General features: G+C 40.0%; 1 protein-coding gene across 1 annotated transcript in view; it reads right to left on the bottom strand.

Annotated features, from left to right (window-relative positions):
* Positions 1–2,125: 2,125 nt before the first annotated feature.
* KIF15 (kinesin family member 15) overlaps positions 2,126–25,709 on the bottom strand; it is a 417,226-nt gene continuing 393,642 nt past the window's right edge. The window contains exons 33-35 of the mRNA XM_053714345.1: positions 23,339–23,504; positions 3,086–3,217; positions 2,126–2,996 (exon numbers count right to left, since the gene is read on the bottom strand). Of these exons, the coding sequence (XP_053570320.1) occupies positions 2,931–2,996; positions 3,086–3,217; positions 23,339–23,504 (364 nt within the window). The 3' untranslated portion in view covers positions 2,126–2,930. The remainder of the gene's footprint in view (positions 2,997–3,085; positions 3,218–23,338; positions 23,505–25,709) is intronic.

Below are 25,709 nucleotides of genomic sequence, written 5' to 3'. Positions count from 1 at the left end.
ACTGTGCATACATTCATCAGCCTGATACCAGTCACTACTACTGCATTTAAGGCTGTACTTACATCATACGGGTAACAGCAGTGTTTTCTTAGTCAATTCCATTCCCAGAAAATATTGTACTGCACATACCTCATTTGCGGGGGACCCCGCATGCTATTCCCATGTTCTGAAGTTACCCCACTCCTCAGAATGTCGAGAACAGCCAGTGGATCTTAGTTACGCCTGCTAAGATCATAGAAAAACGCAGGCAGTTTCTTCTTCCAAATACTGCCTGAGATAGAAAAACAGCACACTCCGGTGCCATTTAAAATAACAAACTTTTGATTGAAGAATAATTAAGTAAAAACTCCAACTCCTCCCACGACCTCCTTCTTTGTTGAGGGTTGCAAGAGAATGACTGGATATGACATGTGAGGGGAGGAGCTATATAGCAGCTCTGCTTGGGTGATCCTCTTGCAACTTCCTGTTGGGAAGGAGAATATATCCCATAAGTAATGGATGACCCGTGGACTGAACACACTTAAGAGAAATAAAGATTTTTTTCTTTTTATCTACAAAGTTAATCCCAATAAGCTTATGTGGTATTTCTGTTATGTTTTGATAAGATGATGTGCCTCTATATAGATGCATAATGTATTTAGTTGCTATTAAGCATTTGCTGTCAGCAATTATCCAGGTTGACAGTTCTACTTAAGCAATAATAAGTGGAGAAGGGTACCTAATGGGTTAATACCTGGGAGACCAAGCACGAATAGGAAGACAGGTGCAGGCATTTAAGGACAGGAAGTAGGGATAGCCAGTCATATCCATGATTAAGGAACAACTAAAACATGTAGGATAGACTGGTTCCTGAACATGTTTCTACCTACCTTTCATTGTTTTTAAAGCTCATTGCCATATCTTTTGGTGTGTGTGTTTTTTGAATTTTTATTTTTGGATGAATAAAAACAAGCCTTTTATGGATCACAGTGTTTCTCATGATTTTTATGTTTATTAATCAGCTGATTATTTAACCTGTTCTGCAGTTCAGATAACCTAAAAATGTGGCCTGTTAGGGAGGCCTGTGGACAGGTTTGAAAAACACTGCTCTATTGAGATTTATATGGCTATATCATCCCCGGCTCTCAGTGAAAGCCAAATCCATGTTAAAAACTCAATTTCTTCATATCATCTTCAGAGCACCTCTCTCTGCCTACCTCCATGACACGTGGCAAAGAACTACTGGGAGGGTAGGGAAAGTTTATTTATTTATTACTTTGTTTGGGGTGTCTTTGCCTTCTTCTAGTGTCCAGGTCGAGTATTTCCCATAGGTTATGAATGTTCTTGTGGACTCTCACTGCTAAAAGAAGGAAAATGTCACTTAATTATCTACTAGAAACACTGTAAACTGTTTAAGCGATCAGCAAAGAGAAATAAATAAATAGCTCAGCACATTGCATTGTTAAGAATAAATATGATTTTACTTAAGACTCAAATTCCATAGTACACCCAAACAAAACAAAAAGATATCTCAATACCCAATAATTTCCCCCCCTCTTTTCTTCAATCATTCTCTGTAGACATGGTAAAAATAAAATTTTGAACATTGAGGTTTGTTCCTTTAGGAAATACAGATTGTTCTTTTTATGATAAACATTTGTAACCCACTAGTACATTTTAAATAGAGTGTATGATAAGACTAAAAGATTATGTACACTCCTGTATTCTTCATTATCAATTTCCTACCAGATTTAATAACCATTAACCAGCAATAGAATATTTGACCAATATTTATAATCAAAAAGTCCATTCATACAGAGAATCATTTACTTATTAGAATATATAATGCTTTGTTTTTTTTAATCCTATTCTCTATTCCATATGCATATATTAAGATAGCTGCAAAACAGATGTTCTCTCATTGGTGTCATGAAACAACATTTGTAAACCTATTCATAGTCCAACATTTACTTTAGGGAAGGGGTTTAAAATAGAAACACAATTTAGAAACAGGTTTTCTTAATTATTTTTTTAGGCATACATTGCTTTCTAAAGGACAACTTATTTTGGTAGAAAAAAAAAAAAGAAACAAACAAGTTTAATAATAAAAAACATGATTATTCAATTATTAAAAAAAAAAAGTTAATGCTTTTGACAAAGAAATATTTATTACAGAAAAAGGCAAACTAAACAGACAAATAAAAAGATAACTTACAGCAAGATAAACTTTCGTACACAGTCATGTTAGATGTCCTTTAACTGTGAAAATTGTTTAAGGCTCTTCAAATTCGTTATCAATATGGATATACAATGGAAGTCATTTATTTACAAAAAAGATAGCTGCCTTATATTGTATTATACACAAATATAAATGAAAGATGTTTGTCAAACATACATACTTTCAATAATTACTGTGGGTGGGTCATTATATATACACACACACACATATATATATATACACACATATATATATATATATATATATACATACACACATACATACACACACACATATATATATATATATATATACACATACATACACACACACACACATACATACACATAAATATCACTGATTAGAAAAGTATGGTTTCAATGAATAACTTGCATAAAAATGAAAACTGGTGAGATAGTCTACTGGAGCTCTTATTGTACAAAGAGTGCAAAATCAATGACAGATTTGTGTGTGTGTTTTTTTTTTTTTTACAATGAATTGAGTGGGAATACATCTCAGTCTACAAGATGGCAAAGATGCCAGATAATCTATGCTGTGCCATTACCCAAGGTCAAAGCTTTTGATATAACTTCACAGTATTATACCCTGAGTTTTACACAACCCTTCCATACTATCTACAAATCAACATACTATACATATTTTGTGCATACGTTTTTAAAAGGGATCATGAAAATACAAAGTGATATTGGTTTGCTGCAATCTAATAAAACAGTTAGCAGTGTTCACATTTTTTATTGTCTCGAAGGAAGGCATTCTCAATTCGTAATTTTTCAGCCTCCTGAAAAGGAAAGAAATTGTCAAAAGTTAAATAAGGAAAATTACGTTTTTGAGCAATAAAATGAGAAACATTCACTGGTGGATTCATACCTCAATCAGTTTAGTATTCTCTTTTTTAAGTTTCACAAGGTACTGAATCTTCTGGTTAAGGTTTTGGTGACCAATTAATTTTCCATTTTCTTCGGCAAGAAATACAAGCTGTTTTCTTAACAAAGCTACCTCCTAAAAATAAATAAATATATATATATATAAAAATATGTTATTTTCCTTTGGGGTGGGGGGCACTATATGATAAAGGCAAGAAAAAAACAATTTATCTAATAACTTACCTGATAAATTCATTTCTTTCATATTGGCAAGAGTCCATGAGCTAGTGACGTTATAGGATATACAATCCTACCAGGAGGGGCAAAGTTTCCCAAACCTCAAAATGCCTATAAATACACCCCTCACCACACCCACAATTCAGTTTAACTAATAGCTAAGAAGTGGGGTGATAAAGAAAGGAGTAAAAAGCATCAACAAAGGAATTTGGAAATAACAGAATTTATGTTTACCTGATAAATTTCTTTCTCCAACGGTGTGTCCGGTCCACGGCGTCATCCTTACTTGTGGGATATTCTCTTCCCCAACAGGAAATGGCAAAGAGCCCAGCAAAGCTGGTCACATGATCCCTCCTAGGCTCCGCCTACCCCAGTCATTCGACCGACGTTAAGGAGGAATATTTGCATAGGAGAAACCATATGGTACCGTGGTGACTGTAGTTAAAGAAAATAAAATATCAGACCTGATTAAAAAAAAACCAGGGCGGGCCGTGGACCGGACACACCGTTGGAGAAAGAAATTTATCAGGTAAACATAAATTCTGTTTTCTCCAACATAGGTGTGTCCGGTCCACGGCGTCATCCTTACTTGTGGGAACCAATACCAAAGCTTTAGGACACGGATGAAGGGAGGGAGCAAATCAGGTCACCTAAATGGAAGGCACCACGGCTTGCAAAACCTTTCTCCCAAAAATAGCCTCAGAAGAAGCAAAAGTATCAAACTTGTAAAATTTGGTAAAAGTGTGCAGTGAAGACCAAGTCGCTGCCCTACATATCTGATCAACAGAAGCCTCGTTCTTGAAGGCCCATGTGGAAGCCACAGCCCTAGTGGAATGAGCTGTGATTCTTTCGGGAGGCTGCCGTCCGGCAGTCTCGTAAGCCAATCTGATGATGCTTTTAATCCAAAAAGAGAGAGAGGTAGAAGTTGCTTTTTGACCTCTCCTTTTACCTGAATAAACAACAAACAAGGAAGATGTTTGTCTAAAATCCTTTGTAGCATCTAAATAGAATTTTAGAGCGCGAACAACATCCAAATTGTGCAACAAACGTTCCTTCTTTGAAACTGGTTTTGGACACAGAGAAGGTACGATAATCTCCTGGTTAATGTTTTTGTTAGAAACAACTTTTGGAAGAAAACCAGGTTTAGTACGTAAAACCACCTTATCTGCATGGAACACCAGATAAGGAGGAGAACACTGCAGAGCAGATAATTCTGAGACTCTTCTAGCAGAAGAAATCGCAACTAAAAACAAAACTTTCCAAGATAATAACTTAATATCAACGGAATGTAAGGGTTCAAACGGAACCCCCTGAAGAACTGAAAGAACTAAATTGAGACTCCAAGGAGGAGTCAAAGGTTTGTAAACAGGCTTGATTCTAACCAGAGCCTGAACAAAGGCTTGAACATCTGGCACAGCTGCCAGCTTTTTGTGAAGTAATACCGACAAGGCAGAAATCTGTCCCTTCAGGGAACTAGCAGATAATCCTTTGTCCAATCCTTCTTGAAGGAAGGATAGAATCCTAGGAATCTTAACCTTGTCCCAAGGGAATCCTTTAGATTCACACCAACAGATATATTTTTTCCAAATTTTGTGGTAAATCTTTCTAGTCACAGGCTTTCTGGCCTGAACAAGAGTATCGATAACAGAATCTGAGAATCCTCGCTTCGATAAAATCAAGCGTTCAATCTCCAAGCAGTCAGCTGGAGTGAAACCAGATTCGGATGTTCGAACGGACCCTGAACAAGAAGGTCTCGTCTCAAAGGTAGCTTCCAAGGTGGAGCCGATGACATATTCACCAGATCTGCATACCAAGTCCTGCGTGGCCACGCAGGAGCTATCAAGATCACCGACGCCCTCTCCTGCTTGATCCTGGCTATCAGCCTGGGGATGAGAGGAAATGGCGGGAACACATAAGCTAGTTTGAAGGTCCAAGGTGCTACTAGTGCATCCACTAGAGCCGCCTTGGGATCCCTGGATCTGGCCCCGTAGCAAGGAACTTTGAAGTTCTGACGAGAGGCCATCAGATCCATGTCTGGAATGCCCCACAGGTGAGTGACTTGGGCAAAGATTTCCGGATGGAGTTCCCACTCCCCCGGATGCAATGTCTGCCGACTCAGAAAATCCGCTTCCCAATTTTCCACTCCTGGGATGTGGATAGCAGACAGGTGGCAGGAGTGAGACTCCGCCCAAAGAATAATTTTGGTTACTTCTTCCATCGCTAGGGAACTTCTTGTTCCCCCCTGATGGTTGATGTACGCAACAGTCGTCATGTTGTCTGATTGAAACCGTATGAACCTGGTCCTCGCAAGCTGGGGCCAGGCCTGGAGAGCATTGAATATCGCTCTCAGTTCCAGAATATTTATCGGTAGAAGAGATTCTTCCCGAGACCAAAGACCCTGAGCTTTCAGGGATCCCCAGACCGCGCCCCAGCCTATCAGACTGGCGTCGGTCGTGACAATGACCCACTCTGGTCTGTGGAACATCATCCCTTGAGACAGATTGTCCAGGGACAGCCACCAACGGAGTGAGTCTCTGGTCCTCTGATTTACTTGTATCTTCGGAGACAAGTCTGTATAGTCCCCATTCCACTGACTGAGCATGCACAGTTGTAATGGTCTTAGATGAATGCGCGCAAAAGGAACTATGTCCATCGCCGCCACCATCAAACCGATCACTTCCATGCACTGAGCTATGGAAGGAAGAGGAACGGAATGAAGTATCCGACAAGAGTCCAGAAGCTTTGTTTTTCTGGCCTCTGTTAGAAAGATCCTCATTTCTAAGGAGTCTATAATTGTTCCCAAGAAGGGAACCCTTGTTGACGGGGATAGAGAACTCTTTTCCACGTTCACTTTCCAGCCGTGAGATCTGAGAAAGGCCAGGACAATGTCCGTGTGAGCCTTTGCTTGAGGAAGGGACGACGCTTGAATCAGAATGTCGTCCAGGTAAGGTACTACTGCAATGCCCCTTGGTCTTAGCACCGCTAGAAGGGACCCTAGTACCTTTGTGAAAATCCTTGGAGCAGTGGCTAATCCGAAAGGAAGCGCCACGAACTGGAAATGTTTGTCCAGGAATGCAAACCTTAGGAACCGATGATGTTCCTTGTGGATAGGAATATGTAGATACGCATCCTTTAAATCCACCGTGGTCATGAATTGACCTTCCTGGATGGAAGGAAGGATAGTTCGAATGGTTTCCATCTTGAACGATGGGACCTTGAGAAATTTGTTTAAGATCTTGAGATCTAGGATTGGTCTGAACGTTCCCTCTTTTTTGGGAACTATGAACAGATTGGAGTAGAACCCCATCCCTTGTTCTCTTAATGGAACAGGATGAATCACTCCCATTTTTAACAGGTCTTCTACACAATGTAAGAACGCCTGTCTTTTTATGTGGTCTGAAGACAACTGAGACCTGTGGAACCTCCCCCTTGGGGGAAGTCCCTTGAATTCCAGAAGATAACCCTGGGAGACTATTTCTAGCGCCCAAGGATCCAGAACATCTCTTGCCCAAGCCTGAGCGAAGAGAGAGAGTCTGCCCCCCACCAGATCCGGTCCCGGATCGGGGGCCAATATTTCATGCTGTCTTGGTAGCAGTGGCAGGTTTCTTGGCCTGCTTTCCCTTGTTCCAGCCTTGCATTGGTCTCCAAGCTGGCTTGGCCTGAGAAGTATTACCCTCTTGCTTAGAGGACGTAGCACCTTGGGCTGGTCCGTTTTTACGAAAGGGACGAAAATTAGGTCTATTTTTTGCCTTGAAAGGCCGATCCTGAGGAAGGGCGTGGCCCTTACCCCCAGTGATATCAGAGATAATCTCTTTCAAGTCAGGACCAAACAACGTTTTCCCCTTGAAAGGAATGTTTAGTAGCTTGTTCTTGGAAGACGCATCAGCCGACCAAGATTTCAACCAAAGCGCTCTGCGCGCCACAATAGCAAACCCAGAGTTCTTAGCCGCTAACTTAGCCAATTGCAAAGAGGCGTCTAGAGTGAAAGAATTAGCCAATTTGAGAGCATTGATTCTGTCCATAATCTCCTCATAAGGAGGAGAGTCACTATCGAGCACCTTAAGCAGTTCATCAAACCAGAAATATGCGGCAGTAGTGACAGGGACAATGCATGAAATGGGTTGTAGAAGGTAACCCTGCTGAACAAACATCTTTTTAAGCAAACCTTCTAATTTTTTATCCATAGGATCTTTGAAAGCACAACTATCCTCTATAGGAATAGTGGTGCGTTTGTTTAAAGTAGAAACCGCTCCCTCGACCTTGGGGACTGACTGCCATAAGTCCTTTCTGGGGTCGACCATAGGAAACAATTTTTTAAATATGGGGGGAGGGACGAAAGGAATACCGGGCCTTTCCCATTCTTTATTAACAATGTCCGCCACCCGCTTGGGTATAGGAAAAGCTTCTGGGAGCCCCGGCACCTCTAGGAACTTGTCCATTTTACATAGTTTCTCTGGGATGACTAAATTTTCACAATCATCCAGAGTGGATAATACCTCCTTAAGCAAAATGCGGAGATGTTCCAATTTAAATTTAAATGTAATCACATCAGATTCAGCCTGCTGAGAAATGTTCCCTAAATCAGTAATTTCTCCCTCAGACAAAACCTCCCTGGCCCCCTCAGATTGGGTTAGGGGCCCTTCAGAGATATTAATATCAGCGTCGTCATGCTCTTCAGTAACTAAAACAGAGCAGCCACGCTTACGCTGACAAGGGTTCATTTTGGCTAAAATGTTTTTGACAGAATTATCCATTACAGCCGTTAATTGTTGCATAGTAAGGAGTATTGGCGCGCTAGATGTACTAGGGGCCTCCTGAGTGGGCAAGACTCGTGTAGACGAAGGAGGGAATGATGCAGTACCATGCTTACTCCCCTCACTTGAGGAATCATCTTGGGCATCATTGTCATTATCACATAAATCACATTTATTTAAATGAATAGGAATTCTGGCTTCCCCACATTCAGAACACAGTCTATCTGGTAGTTCAGACATGTTAAACAGGCATAAACTTGATCAGAAAGTACAAAAAACGTTTTAAAATAAAACCGTTACTGTCACTTTAAATTTTAAACTAAACACACTTTATTACTGCAATTGCGAAAAAACATGAAGGAATTGTTCAAAATTCACCAAATTTTCACCACAGCGTCTTAAAGCCTTGAAAATATTGCACACCAATTTTGGAAGCTTTAACCCTTAAAATAACGGAACCGGAGCCGTTTTAAGCTTTAAACCCCTTTACAGTCCCTGGTATCTGCTTTGCTGAGACCCAACCAAACCCAAAGGGGAATACGATACCAAATGACGCCTTCAGAAGTCTTTTATAAGTATCAGAGCTCCTCTCACATGCGACTGCATGCCATGCCTCTCAAAAACAAGTGCGCAACACCGGCGCGAAAATGAGACTCTGCCTATGCTTGGGGAAAGCCCCTAAAGAATAAGGTGTCTAAAACAGTGCCTGCCGATATTATTATATCAAAATACCCAGATAAAATGATTCCTCAGGGCTAAATATGTGTTAATAATCAATCGATTTAGCCCAGAAAAAGTCTACAGTTTAAATAAGCCCTTGTGAAGCCCTTATTTACAATCGTAATAAACATGGCTTACCGGATCCCATAGGGAAAATGACAGCTTCCAGCATTACATCGTCTTGTTAGAATGTGTCATACCTCAAGCAGCAAGAGACTGCAAACTGTTCCCCCAACTGAAGTTAATTGCTCTCAACAGTCCTGTGTGGAACAGCCATGGATTTTAGTTACGGTTGCTAAAATCATTTTCCTCATACAAACAGAATTCTTCATCTCTTTTCTGTTTCTGAGTAAATAGTACGTACCAGCACTATTTGAAAATAACAAACTCTTGATTGAATAATGAAAAACTACAGTTAAACACTAAAAAACTCTAAGCCATCTCCGTGGAGATGTTGCCTGTACAACGGCAAAGAGAATGACTGGGGTAGGCGGAGCCTAGGAGGGATCATGTGACCAGCTTTGCTGGGCTCTTTGCCATTTCCTGTTGGGGAAGAGAATATCCCACAAGTAAGGATGACGCCGTGGACCGGACACACCTATGTTGGAGAAAATTGTGCTTTAAAGAAAAAAAAATCACCACCATAAAAAAGGGTGGGCCTCATGGACTCTTGCCAATATGAAAGAAATGAATTTATCAGGTAAGTTCTTACATAAATTATGTTTTCTTTCATGTAATTGGCAAGAGTCCATGAGTTAGTGACGTATGGGATAGCAATACCCAAGATGTGGAACTCCACGCAAGAGTCACTAGAGAGAGGGTCAAAATAAAAACAGCAATGTCGCTGAAAAAAATAAATCCACAACCCAAATATAAGTTTATTCTCAAAAAATAAAAACTTAAATCATAAGCAGAAGAATCAAACTGAAACAGCTGCCCAAAGAACTTTCCTACCAAAAACTACTTCTGAAAAAGCAAACACATCAAAATGGTAGAATTTAGTAAATGTATGCAAAGAAGACCAAGAAGCTGCTTTGCAAATCTGATCAACCGTAGCTTCATTCTTAAAAGCCCAAGAAGTGGAAACTGATCTAGTAGAATGAGCTGTAATTCTCTGAGGCGGGGCTTTACCCGACTCCAAATAAGCTTGATGAATCAAAAGCTTTAACCACGATGCCAAAGAAACGGCAGAAGCCTTCTGACCTTTCCTGGAACCAGAAAATACGGTAATACGAATAGACAAGAAGTCTTCCTGAAATGTTTAGTGGCTTAAACATAATATTTCAGAGCTCTCACGACATCCAAAGAATGTAAAGATCTCTCCAAAGAATTCTTAGGATTAGGACACAAAGAAGGGACAACAATTTGTCTATTAATGTTAGAATTCACAACCTTAGGTAAGAATTTAAATGTAGTCCGCAAAACTACCTTATCCTGATGAAAAATCAGAAAAGTTGATTCACAAGAGAGAACAGATAATTCAGAAACTCTTCTAGCAGAAGAGATGGCCAAAAGGAACAACACTTCACAGGAAAGTAGTTTAATGTCCAAAGAATGCATAGGCTCAAATGGAGGAGCCTGCAAAGCCTTCAAAACCAAAATAAGACTCCAAGGAGGAGAGATTGATTTAATGACAGGCTTGATACGAACCAAATCCTGTACAAAACAATGAATATCAGGAAGTTTAGCAATTTTCCTGTGGAATAAAAAAGAAAGAGCAGAGATTTGTCCTTTCAAGGAACTTGCAGACAAACCTTTATCCAAACCATCTTGAAGAAACTGTAAAAATCTAGGAATTCTTAAAGAATGCCAGGAGAATTTATGAGAAAAACACCATGAAATATAAGTCTTCCAAACTCGATAATAAATCTTTCTAGAAACAGATTTACGAGCCTGCAACATAGTATTAATCACTGAGTCAGAGAAACCTCTTTGACTAAGCACTAAGCGTTCAATTTCTATACCTTCAAATTTAATGATTTGAGATCCTGATGGAAAAACGGACCTTGAGAAAGAAGGTCTGGCCTTAATGGAAGTGGCCAAGGTTGGCAACTGGACATCCGAACAAGATCTGCATACCAAAACCTGTGAGGCCATGCTGGAGCCACCAGCAGCACAAACAATTGCTCCATGATGATTTTGGAGATCACTCTTGGAAGAAGAACTAGAGGCGGGAAAACATAAGCAGGTTGATAACATCAAGGAAGTGTCAACGCATCCACTGCTTCCGCCTGAGGATCCCTGGACCTGGACAGGTACCTGGGAAGTTTCTTGTTTAGATGAGAAGCCATCAGATCTATTTCTGGAAGCCCCCACATCTGGGTGAAGAGACCATTCTCTCGGATGTAAAGTCTGACGACTGAGATAATCTGCTTCCCAATTGTCTATACTTGGGATATGAACCGCAGAAATTAAACAGGAGCTGGATTCCGCCCAAACAAGTATCCAAGATACTTCTTTCATAGCTTGAGGACTGTGAGTCCCACCCTGATGATTGACATATGCCACAGTTGTGATATTGTCTGTCTGAAAACAAATGAATTGTTCTCTCTTCAACAGAGGCCAAAACTGAAGAGCCCTGAGAATTGCACGGAGATCCAAAATATTGATTGGTAATCTCGCCTCTTGAGATTTCCAAACCCCTTGTGCTGTCAGAGATCCCCAAACAGCTCCCCAACCTGAAAGTCTCGCATCTGTTGTGATCACAGTCCAGGTTGGAAGAACGAAAAAGGCCCCTAAAATTATACGATGGTGATCTAACCACCAAGTCAGAGAAAGTCGAACATTGGGATTTAAGGATATTAATTGTGATATCCTTGTATAATCCCTGCACCATTGGTTCAGCATACAAAGCGTGAGAGGTCTCATATGAAAATGAGCAAAGGGGATCGCGTCCAATGCTGCAGTCATGAGACCTAAAACTTCCATGCACATAGCTACTGAAGGGAATGACTGAGACTGAAGGTTCCGACAGGCTGCAACCAATTTTAAACGTCTCTTGTCTGTTAGAGACAAAGTCATGGACACTGAATCTATCTGGAAACATTAAAAGGTTACCGTTGTCTGAGGAATCAAAGAACTTTTTGGTAAATTGATCCTCCAACCATGTCTTTGAAGAAACAACACTAGTTGATTCACGTGAGATTCTGCAGAACGTAAAGACTGAGGGAGTACCAAGATATTGTCCAAATAAGGAAACAACGCAATACCCCGCTCTCTGATTACAGAGAGTAGGGCACCGAGAACCTTTGAAAAGATTCTTGGAGCTGTTGCTAGGCCAAAAGGAAGAGCAATAAATTGGTAATGCTTGTCTAGAAAAGAGAATCTCAGGAACTGATAGTGATCCAGATGAATCGGAATATGAAGATATGCATCCTGAAAGTCTATTGTGGACATATAATGCCCTTGCTGAACAAAAGGCAGAATAGTCCTTATAGTCACCATCTTGAAAGAAGTTGGTACTCTTACATATCGATTCAAAAACTTTAGATCCAAAACTGGTCTGAATGAATTTTCTTTCTTTGGGACAATGAATAGATTTGAATAAAACCCCAGGCCCTGTTCCTGAAACGGAACTGGCATGATTACCCCTGATAACTCCAGGTCTGAAACACACTTCAGGAAAGCCTGAGCCTTTACTGGGTTCGCTGGAATGCGTGAGAAAAAAAATCTTCTCACAGGTGGTCTTACTCTGAATCCTATTCTGTACCCCTGAGAGACAATACTCTGAATCCAATGATTTTGGACCGAACTGATCCAAACATCTTTGAAGAATTTTAATCTGCCCCCTACCAGCTGAGCTGGAATGAGGGCCGCACCTTCATGCAGACTTGGGAGCTGGCTTTGATCTCTTTAAAGGCTTGAATTTATTCCAATTTGAGAAAGGCTTCCAATTTCCCTTTGGGGAAGGATTAGATTTCTGTTCCTTATGTCGAAAGGAACAAAAAACGGTTAGAAGCTTTAGATTTATCTTTATGTTTTTTATCCTGAGGGAAAAAAACTCCCTTCCCCCCAGTGACAGTTGAAATTATTGAATCCAACTGAGAACCAAATAATTTATTACCATGGAAAGAAAGAGAAAGCAATCTGGATTTAGAAGTCATTTCAGCTTTCCAAGATTTGAGCCACAAAGCTATTCTAGCTAAAATAGCTAAAGACATATCTAACATCAATTTTGATGATATCAAAAATGGCATAACAAATGAAATTATTAGCATGTTGAATCAACTTAACAATGCTAGACAAATCATGATCTTATACTTGTTGCGCTAAAGTTTCCAACCAAAAAGTTGAAGCCAAAGAAATTTCAGGCCTAAGAAGATGACCTGAATATAAATAAGCCTTCCTTAGATAAGATTCAAGTTTTTTATCTAAAGGATCTTTAAAAGAAGTACTATCTTCCATAGGAATAGTAGTACGTTTAGCAAGAGTGGAGATAGCCCCATCAACTTTGGGGATCTTTTTCCAAAACTCCAATCTAACTGCTGGCAAAGGATACAATTTTTTAAACCTTGAAGAAGGAATAAAAGAAGTGCCAGGCCTATTCCATTCTTTAGAAATCATATCAGAAATAGCATCAGGAACTGGAAAAACCTCTGGAATAACCACAGGAGGTTTATAAACAGAATTTAAATGTTTACTAGTTTTAATATCAAGAGGACTAGTTTCCTCCATATCCAATGTAATCAACACTTCTTTTATGATAAAGTATTCTTTATTAATTTTTTGTAATAAAGGCATAATAACAAAAAAATTGTAGAAGAAAAACAAATCGAGAGAACAAAAATCTTGGTTTTCGAGAGTTACATAGTAATTAAAATAATGCAAAATACATAACAATGAATCGTTCGATTACTACATCCAAACTTGTAGGGCCGCTCTTACATGAGAGATTTTAGTGGTATCATTCATTGTGGAACAATAGTCCTATGTCAAGGAATCTCTTGTTTGAGCTAGAGAGAAAATTATATTGAGTATTTTTTGACACTAAAGGCCCATATCTATTACATATTACCAAAATTAATGAAATAAAGTATTAGAGAGTGGGGGAAAAGTAGGGTGAAACAAGGGGAGAGAGAAAGGTGGGATGTAGATAAGGGAATATCTCCTGACCATTCCGCTCTAATTTGTGCAGAAAAAGAAAACCTTTGTTGTAAGTGGGGTTAGTTTGTCTCCTAATGGTCTCTGTTGTGCCTATCCTGTTTGGGGACCCTATTTACCTGGGGAGTATTTCCATCTGCGCGGAGAGTCCTATCGTAGTGGGCTAGTGTATTAGGACACATTATGTAATATCCAGTAGTGCCATACTTTCTGGAAAATTTCTTGGGTGTCTAGGAGAAATGCTGCCTGCTCTGACATATTGTAATAAAATTTAATTTTAAGTTGGATTTCTTCCCAGGAAGGAGCACACTCCCTCCAATGACGGGCTATACAGATCCTTGTGGCCGTACACGTGATTCTGATAAACAGATTAATATATTTGTTAAATCCTTTAAGTCTGACATGGAGCAAAGCTTGCTCCATGGTTAGTCTAATGGGGCTGTCTAGGATTGAGCTTAAGAACCTAGATAGTCGGTTCCATACCCTATGTGAATAAGTGCAGTCCCACCACATATGTCTATAGTCCCCCACCTCCCCGCAGCCTCTGTAACAAAGTCTGGATTTATCTTTAGTAGAGTGTGAGGTTATCAGAGGTGTTAGATACCATCAGAAGTTGGTTTTGATGCAGTTTTCCCACATATCTGCGCTCAATAATCCTCTCCCTGCACTCGAAAGAGTTATATACCAATCCTGTATCTCAAATTCTTTGTTAGTATCCTTTTCCCATTTAATTTGTAAAGAGGTTTTGGAGTTGTCTGATGCTAGCTGAATCGCTTGGTAAAGCTTGGAAATAGTGTTCTTGGGTCTGGATGAGGTGCTGCAGATGTTTTCTAATGTGGAGGACAAATTCTTAGTTATAAGAGGTAATAGGGGGTGAATTGTGGAGGTTAGCTGTAAGTATAGGAACCATTCTAATTTAATTGGTTGTAATTTTTCTTGTAATTGTGTATAGCTCATCAATTTGCCTCCCACTATAACGTCAGCTATTCTGTAGAGTCCCCTGTTTTCCCATTTTTTGATGATGGGGACCAATTCATGTCTAACTTGGCTTGTGAGTGTGGCTTTAACGGAGTGTGTGGGGAGTAGATTCAAGGAAGTGGTCAGCCTAGACCATTGCTTGATCATGAAATCTATTATTGGGTGTTCGTGTTGCTTCCTACTAAGGCATCGTTTAGGGTCCCAGAGAATCATGTCGCGTGGGAAAAGTCCTGCAATGTCTGACTCCAGTTGCGTCCAAATAATGTCCTCTTCAGGGTCATTTAGGAGAGCTGTCTGTGCAAGTCTAGCTGCCTGATAATAATGTTTGAGATTTGGTGCTCCCACCCCCCCCCCCCCCCCCCAATTGTATGTTTCTAGAGAGGACTGTCGAAGGGATCCTAGCTTTTTTGTTTCCCCTAATGAAGCCAATTATGTGTCTTTGGAGATCCTCTAAGTCTGGGGCTGGTATTCTAATTGGCAGGGTGCGGAATAGGTACAGGATCCTTGGTAATACCATCATTTTGACTGCCGACAGTCTACCAAACCATGAGAATCGTAGTTTACTCCATTTATTTAGATCTTGTTTAATAGATTTATATATAGGGGGGTAATTTGCCTTATATAGTGTCTTTGAGCTTGTAGTCAAATTAATCCCCAGATATCTGGGAAGGTGTTTGGCCCATTTGAATTCAAAATTAGCCTCTATTAGCTTTTTGGTGTGGTCCGGGAGATGTATTGGTAATGCTTCACACTTTTCTAGGTTGATTTTATAGCCTGATATAGAGGAGAAGGAATTAAGGGTTTGGTAGAGGTTCGGAAGTGATATCATTGGCCTCGACAGGGAGAGGAGGACATCATCCGCAAAGAGTGTAAGTTTATACTCCTTCTGCTTTATTTTAATACCAGTTATGTCAGGGGATCTTCTAATCTGTTGGGCCAGGGGTTCTATGCATATTGCGAATAGCAATGGAGACAGAGGACAACCCTGACGGGTCCCATTGAGGACAGCAAAGCTTTCGGACTGGTGACCCATAGCTCTTACGCTTGCTGAGGGGGTGGAATATATATTTTGGATAGCGCTCATAAATTCTCCCGAAATGCCTAATTTAGTTAGCACTGCCTGCATATATGTCCAATCGACCCTGTCAAACGCCTTCTCTGCGTCCAGGGATAGGAGCAGAGAAGGCGTTTTTGTTTCTTGTATATAGTCAATCAGGGATACCATTCTCCTGACGTTGTCTGGCGCCTCTCTGTTTTGAATGAAGCCCACCTGGTCCAGGTGGACCAGTTTGGGGAGTAGAGGTTTGAGTCTGTTGGCTAAGATTTTTGTGAAAATTTTAAGGTCTTGGTTTATGAGGGATATTGGTCTGTAGTTCTGACAGACCGTCTTATCTTTGCCTGGCTTCGGAAGTACTATCATTTTAGCGTTTAACAATTCAGAAGGGATCTTGTGGCCTTTTAGGATAGAATTACAGAATTGTACAATATGTTTGGTGAGGGTTGGTTTGAACCGTTTATAATAATCCCCTGGGAACCCGTCAGGGCCTGCTGCCTTGCCTGGTTTTAAATCTTTGAGTACCCCTAGGACCTCTCTATCTGTTATGTCGGCATTAAAGGAGTCTAAGTCTTGTTTGCTTATCTTGGGTAAGGTTGCCTCCTCTAGGAAAATGTCTAGGGAGTTCCGTGTGGATTCTGATTTGGTTACCTTCTGACCATCATACAAGGAACTATAGTAAGCTGCAAATGAGGCCACTATATCTTTGGGGTTTGACGTTAGGACCCCCTGAGTATTATATAGGGATGGGATTGACATGTCTCTAGTTCTATTTCTAATTTTATAGGCCATGAATTTGTCTGGCTTATTTGCGTAGAGAAAATATTTAGATTGAAGCCTCAACCCTGCCCTGGATGATTGGTCAGAAAGCAACTTGTCGAATGCTTGTCGTTTGTCTACTAGTGTTTTATAAAGATTGGGTGAGCCAGATATTTTGTGACGTTTCTCTAGGTTAGCTATGTCCCGTTGAAGTGAGTCAAAGAAAGTTTTCGTTTTACGTTTAGCATGTGACTTCATTTGGATCAACAGTCCCCTCATGACTGCTTTATGAGCTGCCCACACCTGTAAGGGGTTATCTACTGTGTTCAAGTTGAGGTTCCAGTATTCCTCCATGTGTTTAAGTACCGTCTCTTTATGGTTTGGGTATTTTAAAGATAAAGGGTCAAATGACCAGCTTTTGGTATTGTTATACGGGAAAATCCCTGACATTTTTAGTGAGACTATTGAGTGGTCTGACCATACACATGGCTGAATAGAGGAAGATACAATGTTTGCTGTTAGAATCTGTCTTGAAAAGATATAATCTAAGCGGAAGTATTTACGATGTGCTGTGGAGTAAAATGTGTGGTCAGCTGTGATGCCATACAGTGCCTGCCATGTGTCCAGTAAGTTGTGTCCTGCCATCGTATTAAGGATTGATAGAACCTTTTTATTCATTCTATGTTGGGCAGTCGTGAGGGGGAAGTTTGGAGCTTGGGATTGTGTGTATAAAGACACGTTAAAGTCACCTGCCAGGAGAATTCTGGTTGCATTCCAACTAGTTAGGAGGTAGGACAAGTTAGTGAAAAACTGCTCTTGGTGCTCATTTGGGGCGTATACATTGCAGAAGATTATTTCTGTTTCATTGATAGTGCCTTTAATGATAAGGAATCTACCTTCCTTGTCTATGATGGAGTCAGTGTGTTGGAAGTTTAGGGAGGAGTGGAGGAGTATAGACACCCCTCTTTTTTTCTGGTTAACCGTCGAGTGATAATGTAAAGGGAAATGTCTCTCCCAGTATTTCGGAATTTGAGAAGTCATGAAATGGGTTTCTTGTAAGAATATGACATTAGCCCCCAGAAGTTTATATTGTGACATAGCCTTCCTTCTTTTGGTATCTGAGTTAAGGCCTCTCACATTATGTGAGACTAGTGTGATGTTGGTACTAGCCATCTAAATGTTTGGGTGGTGTCTTAGAGTCGGTATGTATTGGTGCGTTTTCAGTTACCTGACCCCATGTGTGAGACCTATCTGAAATTGGTGAATCCGGGATTCCCAGACGAGCAACAACCCTGCTTCTGCATTTGCGGAGTATCTGTGGTCTTTTTGGGAGTAAGGATGAGGAGAAAAAAGAAGAGGTGAAGAGGGAGAAATTCTGAGAGAGAAAGAAGAAGAAAAAAAAATACAACAGGTTAATCATATTAAACATTACATTCTCAACCCATATTGTTAAACCTGGAATAAATAACAAAAAAATTATATCTTGACTAAACATAGAAAAAATCTTCTAGGGGGACATTGAGTCCGAGGAGGCGTCACCTATCCACCCTCTTATTGCCTAAAGTAAGCATATTAGAAGAGGTTTTCTAAAGAACATAGTGCTAACATTGTAGATATAAGTTCCGGCCTCCCTGTTACAGTTCCTTGAACCTTGAGTAACCTTAACGAGAATTAGACTCTACTAACTATACTAGGTAACAGCCTAACAATAAACATAACAATTTCCTGACTCCATGACATTGCTGATGTGAGGCAGCTACTGGTTTTAGATGGGGAGCATGTGAAGTCAGTCATCATGTCCTAACTAGGAAGTCTCGGGTGAGACAGAGAGAGAGTTAGTACAAGAAGGTTTTTATTAAACCCATCAAGTGTTTTTAGGTTTCTTTGTAGGAATTCTTGCCCACTGAGATCTCTGCGACTTCATGGGTATCCTCTGTGGTTTCGGCATGTCCGTGGATGATGTAGGACCTTGAATAGGGGGTAGCTCTAGATCCAAAGATTCACAGATATCTGGAATCCCCTCCGCGTCTTTGATTGTCAGAAGTTTATTGTCCTTTGATATGTGGAGTGCAAAGGGGTAACCCCATCTGTATTAGATCTGATTTTTCCGTAAGAGAGCTGTTAGGGGTCTCAGGGCTCCCCTTCTTTGTAAAGTTCTGTTACTAAGATCCTGGAAAAAGTGTACCACATTACCTCTGAATTTAAAGGTAGGTTGTTTTGCTGCTTCTCTGAGGATCTTGTCTTTTTCAGGGAATCTTAGAAATGACATCCCTGGGTGGGAGATCAGCTTTGGGCTTGGGCTTGAGTGCTCTATGGGCCCTTTCAATTTCAATTTCTGTGGATGTGTCCATTCCTGTGATTGCACAAAATAGTTGGTGGAGGTATGAAGGGAGGTCTGTTGGTGTTACAGATTCTGGGATGCCTTTGAGACGAATGTAACAATGTCTACTCCTATTCTCCATATCTTCCAACTTGTCTAATAGTTCATTAACTACCTGCTGTTGTTGGGATGTCTGCTGGACTGCCATCTCTACATCTTCTATAATGTTGTCGTTGTTTTCCTCTAAGGATTCGACCCTTGCGCCTAGGTCTGACATATCTTTCTTGATATCATTAAGGCTCTCATTCATAGAAGTATGCATGGCGTCCATTTTGGCCCATAATTTGTCGAAGCTGCTAGTGATATCTTGTTTTGATACTAGTAGGTGAAGATCAGCTCTAGTTAGAGGTGTGTTATCCTCTATAGTGTTAGGCTCTGATAAAGCGACTTCCGTTGATGCCCTAGACTCAGTGTTGAGTTCAGCTGGATTATCATTCTGCGTTTGCTTGAAGTAAGAAGTCACTGGAGTGTTTTTTCCTCCTCCCATCTTCTCTGTCTTGTTCAATCTCTTTGTTGTCATTTTGATATTCTTGAGTGGATTGTCCTGTAAGAGGTTAATTTTGGGAAGAGGTAAAAGTGTTTTTTTGCAGATTAGTTATAGTTTCTTAATTCTCTTGGGTTTAAATTATATGTTGAGAACAATTCAGTGTGATAATAACCATATCCACTAGGTGTCAGTCTTGAATTAGAAATGAAAAATTGCTGAGAAATCTGAAGTCCTTTATATGCAATAACACCTTTAGACCACTAGATGGCAAACTTGTATAAGAAATGAAAAGGTGCTAAGAGAAATGAATCTTCTGTGTGTTACCTCACTTTTGACCACAAGATGGCAGGCAAGAGTTAGAAATGAACCACCATATTGGAAAAACAGACAGAGCTAAATGTAAAGAAAAAACAAGTAGATCTTTCAAAAATGGCAGTATTATTATAAATTCCCTCAAGGTTTGTTCTGTTCTGGGACCAACGCAGGGTCTAGTAAAGTGGTGGGGTCCGTTTTGGGTTTAGGATAAAAAAATAAATGCCTAGTTGTTGCTGAAGGGGGTAATGTGCGGGACTAGATCCCGATGGCATGGGCATGAGTAGTAGTTGCCACGTGGAGAGTTTCTATTTTTCAGGCGACTGGGCCCCTCTGTTGTGAGTTCACAGGTTTGTTGGCTAAACTTAATAGGAGATTTATAAAGGTGCAGTTTCCCTTATATATTCATTTGTAGCTTAGGGGTTCAATTTAGTTTCTTAGGAGCCGGTTTGAGGCTAAAGTTAGGAGGACCATTTTAGTAACTTTGTGGCCTGCTGTTTAGCATGTGGTTAATCCCTCTGAGGTTAATTAGGGCATTATGGTTAGGCTGGGTGTGGATCTGTTACCGGACACATACTCACGTTCCGGAGGTAAGGGAGCTCTAATGCCTTGTCCGTTGCTTCACTGCGTTGGCTTAGCTGAGCTGGAGTAAGGTTGCGCTGGTGCAGTGACACAGCTCCGGCGTTGAAAAGAGATGGCGGCTGCTACCGGACTTTTGCGCTCCAGGCAAGGAGCGATGTTCAGAGGTATGGGGCACAAAAGTGGTATCGTTCGGTGCACCGCATGCTCATGGTGGTGTCTGTTACTTTTGATGTCCTCTCTGAGCCGATTTGAGCGGGTGATGGCGATTCTCCCCAGACTGAAGTGCAGAGCTCTAGGGAGACACGTCCATCTTGGATGTAGGCAAACTCCGCCCCCCATCAACACTTCTTTTAATAAAGAACGTATATACTCCATTTTAAATAAATAAGAGGATTTGTCAGTGTCAATATCTGAGGCAGGATCTTCTGAATCAGATAGATCCTCATCAGAGAAGGATAAATCAGTATGTTGCCGGTCGTTTGAAATTTCATCAATTCTATGAGAAGTTTTAAAAGACCTTTTACGTTTATTAGGAGGAGGGATGGCAGACAAAGCCTTCTGAATAGAATCAGAAATACATTCTTTTAAATTTACAGGTATATCTTGTACATTAGATGTTGAGGGAACAGCAACAGGCAATGAACTACTACTGATGGATACATTTTCTGCATGTAAAAGTTTATCATGACAACTATTACAAACCACAGCTGGAGGTATAATCTCCACAAGTTTACAACAAATGCCCTTAGCTTTGGTAGAACAGTTATCAGGCAGCTGGGATCCAACAGTGAATTCTGAGACAGGATCAGATTGAGAAATCTTGCAAATGTAAGAGAAAAATACAACATATAAAGCAAAATTATCAATTTCCTTATATGGCAGTTTCAGGAATGGGAAAAAATGCAAACAGCATAGCCCTTTGACATAGAAAAAAGGCAAGAAGCAAATAAAAATGGGGTCTTAAATAATGAAAAAATTTGGCGCCAAGTATGACACACAAACAGAAAAATATTTTTTGGCGCCAAAAACGTCACACTCGCGTCATAGATGACGCAACCTTGTAAAGGACTCAGCGTCAACTAAGACGCCCCCGGAAATGACAAATTTGCGTCAATGAACGTAACTTCGCGCCAAAAAAATCTTGCGCCAAGAATGACGCAATAAACTTTGGCATTTTGCGCCCTTGCAAGCCTAATTCTGCCCGCGAATTTAAAAGACAGTCAATTTGAAAAAGAGACTATACCCCAGGTAAGAAATACATTTTCATAAAAAAGCATTTCCCAGATATAAAACTGACAGTCTGCAAAAGGAAATATACTGAAAACCTGAATCATGGCAAATATAAGTACAATACATATATTTAGAACTTTATATAAATACATAAAGTGCCAAACTATAGCTTAGAGTGTCTTAAGAAATGAAAACATACTTACCAAAAGACACCGATCCACATATAGCAGATAACCGTTTCAGTACTGGTTTGGCTATCAGTAGAGGTAATGGAATATGAGAGTATATAGTCTATCTGAAAAGGGAGGTAGGAGATGAATCTCTATGACCGATAACAGAGAACCTATGAAATAGATCCCCGTGAGGAAAACCATTGCATTCAATAGGTGATACTCCCTTCACTGTACTCTGAGAGGAATTGGGCTTCAAAAAATGCTGAGAAGCGCATATGAACGTAGAAATCTTAGCACAAACTTACTTCACCACCTCCATAGGAGGCAAAGTTTGTAAAACTGAATTGTGGGTGTGGTGAGGGGTGTATTTGTAGGCATTTTGAGGGTTGGGAAACTTTGCCCCTCCTGGTAGGATTGTATATCCCATACGTCACTAGCTCATGGACTCTTGCCAATTAGATGAAATAAATAAATAAATAAATAATAATAATAATAATATCTTCACACCATTTCCCCCTGTTATCTACTTACTCGGAAATGTCGGTGCCTAAATTAAATGGATTGCCATGGCCATGTGGTTTAACCCAACATGGCACCAAGGAATATGCTGATAAGCCCTCTCTCGCTCGTTTCTTACATAATGCAGCAGGGCATTAGAACCCATTTTTAAAGATGGGAGTCTCTTTCTCTTAAAATCAAAATGAAACTCATCATTCTGACAGAACATGTATGACATTTTAAACAACTTTACAATTTACTTATATTATCAAATATGCTTCATTCTCTTGGTATCCTTTGTTGAATAGTAAGCACAGGAGTGGCAATGCACTAGGAGCTAGCTGAGCAAGTGTTGAAAGAAGGCATATATGTGTAGCGAGCAGTCACCAGCTGGCTCCCAGCAGTGCACTGCTGTTCCTTAACCTCTTCAGCAAAGGATATGAGAAAACCACAAACTTGATAATAGAAGAAAAATGCAAAGTTGCTGAAAACTGCATGCTCTGCCGTTTTTTACACGCATAAAAAGAAAAAACAAAAAAGGAACTTACTGCACTTAAAGGGATTTACTTCTATTATCTAATTTGCTTTGTTCTTTGGCATCCCTTTTTGAAAAACATACCTAGGGAGCCTTAAGAGCCGAGTGCTAGCTGCTGATTGGTGACAGCACATATATGCCTGTTGTCATTGACTTACTGGTGTTCAGCTTGCTCCCAGTAGTGTATTGCTGCTTCTTCAATAAAGGATACAATGAGAATGCAGTAAATTGATTATCGAAATAAATTGGAAAGTTGTTTAAAATTGTATATTCTATCTGAATCATGAAAGACATCTTACAATTTATTGGTGTTTTTTTCCCCAGTAGTTTCAGTTCTTGTGGAAGTAACAGTCTTTATTTACACACATTTAAATAACTTCTCAGAGTATTCTGTGTATTGTTCTGTTGATAAATAGTTATTGAAATCTAAATTCAATTGTTAAATAATTATTAGTTACCTGTGACATTTTCTCTGATTCCTCAAATTTTTCTTCCAGTTGTGATCTTATGGTTTCCTTCTCCTGGAAGGCCTTAGTCTCTAAAGTTCTTGTTCGTTCTACTTCCTCGCTTAGTTCTATAAGTAAATTCTCTTTATTTCTAAGGATAGTTTTTGCTTCTTCTAACCTGTGTGAATAAAACAGCAATTAGTAAAACGCATGTTCTTGTAACCCATTAACCTTGGGTTGAAGCATAAACACGTGGGCTTCTGCTCTAGGTTTTGTAGTGTCAGGGAAAAGGCAGAACTAAAAAAAGTGTGCTCTAAAGGGACAGTATACTGTAATTTTTTTCCCCTTAATGTGTTTCCAATTACTTTTTTTTTTTTTAACAGCTGCAGAGTATAAAATGTGTGAGATTTGCTTTCTAAGGCTTATTTGTTTATATGAATTAGCCGATTTTGTGTTTTGAAGCCACAACCTAATAAAATGGGTTGAGCTTGTAGGTATAATCAGATCTCATTACTTTATCACATTGTGGACATATACATGTTTTCTTTATCTTATATCTGTCCATAAAACAAAGACCAATACTTGGAGCGAACAGTGGAAAATTAACATTTTATTGCCTTATCTCTTCTATACCCCACTGGGAGTGTAATTTGTTCTGCTGGCTGTGTTTACACAGCTTATCTTTAGCTTGGACCTAAGGCCAGAAATAGATGGGACTACCACAGGCTAAATAAACTATTTCAAATGCTGTTATAAGGGTAAAGGAAATACTTGTAAACAATTTTAATACACTCCAGTAGTAAAATTTGATCATTAGGAACAAATTAAAGGGGGCCAATTTTATGAGTAAACTGTCCCTTTAATTTTTTTAACCCCAGGAAAAAAACAAAATTTATGCTTACCTGATAAATTTATTTCTCTTGTGGTGTATCCAGTCCACGGATTCATCCATTACTTGTGGGATATTCTCCTTCCCAACAGGAAGCTGCAAGAGGATCACCCACAGCAGAGCCGTCTATATAGCTCCTCCCCTAACTGCCACCTCCAGTCATTCGACCGAAGACAAGCAAGAGAAAGGAGAAACTATAGGGTGCAATGGTGACTGTAGTTTAAAAATAAAAAACACCTGCCTGAAAATGACAGGGCGGGCCGTGGACTGGATACACCACAAGAGAAATAAATTTATCAGGTAAGCATAAATTTTGTTTTCTCTTGTAAGGTGTATCCAGTCCACGGATTCATCCATTACTTGTGGGATACCAATACCAAAGCTATAGGACACGGATGAAGGGAGGGACAAGGCAGGCGCTTAAATGGAAGGCACCACTGCCTGCAAGACCTTTCTCCCAAAAATAGCCTCTGAAGAAGCAAAAGTATCAAATTTGTAGAATTTAGAAAAAGTATGAAGTGAAGACCAAGTCGCCGCCTTACAAATCTGTTCAACAGAAGCCTCATTTTTAAAAGCCCATGTGGAAGCCACCGCTCTAGTGGAATGAGCTGTAATTCTTTCAGGAGGCTGCTGGCCAGCAGTCTCATAAGATAAGCGGATTATACTTCTTAACCAAAAAGAAAGAGAAGTTGCTGAAGCCTTTTGGCCTCTTCTCTGTCCAGAGTAGACAACAAACAATGCCGATGTTTGACGAAAATCCTAAACTAAAATTTGACGCCAAGAATAACGCATTTCGCAAAAAGAAGTTAAAAAATTTTGGCGCAAAAACTAACTCCAGGAAATGACAACTCGCGTCATTACAAATGCGATTTTGTGCCAAAACAACTAGCGTCAAAGACGCAGGAAATTACAAAATTTGCACCATCAAAGGCGCAATCTTGTGCCAAAAAATTTTGCACCAAGAATGACGCAATAAAAAACAGCATTTTGCGCCCTCGCGAGCCTAGATTTGCCTGCGAAAAAATGAAAGTCAAATTAGAAAAAGACAACCCCAGGTAAGAAAAAAAGAAAATTTATGCTTACCTGATAACAGAATTTATGTTTACCTGATAAATTACTTTCTCCAACGGTGTGTCCGGTCCACGGCGTCATCCTTACTTGTGGGATATTCTCTTCCCCAACAGGAAATGGCAAAGAGCCCAGCAAAGCTGGTCACATGATCCCTCCTAGGCTCCGCCTACCCCAGTCATTCGACCGACGTAAAGGAGGAATATTTGCATAGGAGAAACCATATGAAACCGTGGTGACTGTAGTTAAAGAAAATAAATTATCAGACCTGATTAAAAAACCAGGGCGGGCCGTGGACCGGACACACCGTTGGAGAAAGTAATTTATCAGGTAAACATAAATTCTGTTTTCTCCAACATAGGTGTGTCCGGTCCACGGCGTCATCCTTACTTGTGGGAACCAATACCAAAGCTTTAGGACACGGAT

Source organism: Bombina bombina, chromosome 5, assembly GCF_027579735.1.
Source record: "Bombina bombina isolate aBomBom1 chromosome 5, aBomBom1.pri, whole genome shotgun sequence".
In the NCBI taxonomy this organism is placed as follows: Eukaryota; Metazoa; Chordata; class Amphibia; order Anura; family Bombinatoridae; genus Bombina; species Bombina bombina.
This window is presented reverse-complemented; position numbering and strand designations above follow the sequence as displayed.